The sequence below is a fragment of the Condylura cristata genome, unplaced genomic scaffold (assembly GCF_000260355.1).
Source record: "Condylura cristata isolate star-nosed mole 26May11 unplaced genomic scaffold, ConCri1.0 scaffold00017, whole genome shotgun sequence".
NCBI lineage: Eukaryota > Metazoa > Chordata > Mammalia > Eulipotyphla > Talpidae > Condylura > Condylura cristata.
Genome location: NW_004567118.1, coordinates 28454205 through 28456028, shown reverse-complemented (window position 1 = coordinate 28456028; position 1824 = coordinate 28454205). Strand labels below are relative to the sequence as shown.

Below are 1824 nucleotides of genomic sequence, written 5' to 3'. Positions count from 1 at the left end.
CTCGCCTAGAGGAAAGGGAAAGCCTGTGCTGAGCATGAGCTCTAGGGCTGCAGCGCTGAAAGGGGGCTGCCCTCACATTTCTCACCCTGACCTGGACCCTCCAGTTTCCATTTCCACCCAGAGCTGGGCTGCTCAATTCAGGTCTAGCCTCAGAGGTCACCAGCCTCCCTGGCATGCTCCAGCTGTTGGGAGTGAGGAGTGGGGCGGAGGTGGGCAAACCACTCTACCTCCCCTCAGTACCTCCTAATTTCCTCTCTGCCCCTCCCCTCTGCCTGCCCACCCGCCCCCTCAGGGCTTGGGTGTGTGAAGCCCAGCAGCATCCAGAGCATCTCGAGGCCCTGTGGCCCCCCCACCCCAAGTGCCACCACTCATGCCTGCTTCCTCACCAGCAGCACCCAGGGCAAGATGGCAGCTACCACGGCCACCACGGCAATGAGGGTGATGAGCAGTAGAGCCCGGGAGCGGCAGCAGAACGACCGGGCAGAGCTGGGTGCCGGTGACGCATCCGAGAGCTCTGCCAGGCTGCGGCGTGGCAGGACACTGTCCTGCTCCCCCAGGGGCATCCCGTGGCGGCTAATGATGAAGATCTGTGGCTCCCGGGCCAGGCTGGGCAGCAGGTCCAAGGGGAGCTGGGTGCTCTGACTCTGGGCTGGCCTCCAGATAGGCTGGGAGCCGGCGAGGGGATTTGTGTGGCCCAGGGTTTCTGGTGGTGGCACGGAGGGCAGGCCCACGGGCACAGCCAGGATCTGGGAGCTTTTGTCCAGCATGGAGGGCCAGCGGGAGCTCTTCTTGCTGAGGAAGGTGACATAGCGGCAAATGGGGCAGACGATGGTCCTCTGGACCTGCCCATCCACGCGGGTGGAAAGTAAGTACTTGACCAGGCAGTCATGACAGAACACGTGGCCACAGCTCAGCGTCCGGCTGGCCCCTTCCAGATCTCGGAACTTCTCGTAGCACACAGGGCACTCGCTGCCCGAGCTGTCCTTGCTTTCTCCTTCTGACATGGCCACTGAGGAAAGGCAGGGCCTTAGCTGTGGGAGGGAAGGGCTGTGAGCATGGTGCCTTTCCTCTCCTTCCTCCCTCTTCTAACTCCTGTCCACCCTCTGCTTACACTGTCTCCTTTCTCCTTGTCTGCCTTCTCTTTCTTTCCCTCCTGTCTTTCCTTTCTTCAGTTCTTCCTCAGTGGCCTATTTGCATTAAACTAAGGCCTGAGACCTGGAGTCTAAGACCTTGAGGAGGAGAGGTGCTTCTGGATGGGAACAAAGCAATGAGCGTTCCCAACCACACTGGACTCTGGAAGAAGGTGTGTGGAGTGTGATGATGGTGTGGCCTCCCTGATCCCTCACCTCAACCGTGACGTGCACACACGGTGAGATCATTGCTCTCCTCTTCCTGGTTGGTGCTGGAAGTGAGGGTAGGAGCACCTAGATCTCAGGGGAAGTAGGTGGCTAAGCAGATGAATCCTCTCCATCCTCTCACCCCTCCTCCCCCTGCTTAATCCAGGCTCCACTGTGGGTCTGTGCCCAGAGTGGCTGTTTTCCAGTAAAGGTCTGCTCCTCAGCCTCCCTGTTCACATGTTGGCTGGCCCATTGGGTTGTATCCAGCCATTGGATTGCATTCCTTTGTGCTAAGTGTAGCTATAAAGCAATGACTGTTTTGAAAATAAAGCTCAAAACTTACACATCCAAATGCCTGCTAGCCCTCCACGTAGTCACAGCAAGTTGTTGTGGGCTCATTCCTCCAACTACCACAGCTCAGTCATTCTTTGAATTATCCTTACAGGCCTGCTGGAGGCAGCGAGAGAAACTTCTACTTAACCTTGGC

The 1824-nt window shown here is 57.9% G+C and overlaps 1 protein-coding gene across 1 annotated transcript; it reads right to left on the bottom strand.

Annotated features, from left to right (window-relative positions):
- Positions 1-368: 368 nt before the first annotated feature.
- Positions 369-1004, bottom strand: RNF222 (ring finger protein 222). The gene has a single exon (XM_004684608.1). It carries the CDS (start codon positions 1002-1004, stop codon positions 369-371), a length of 636 nt encoding a protein of 211 aa, XP_004684665.1.
- Positions 1005-1824: the final 820 nt, after the last annotated feature.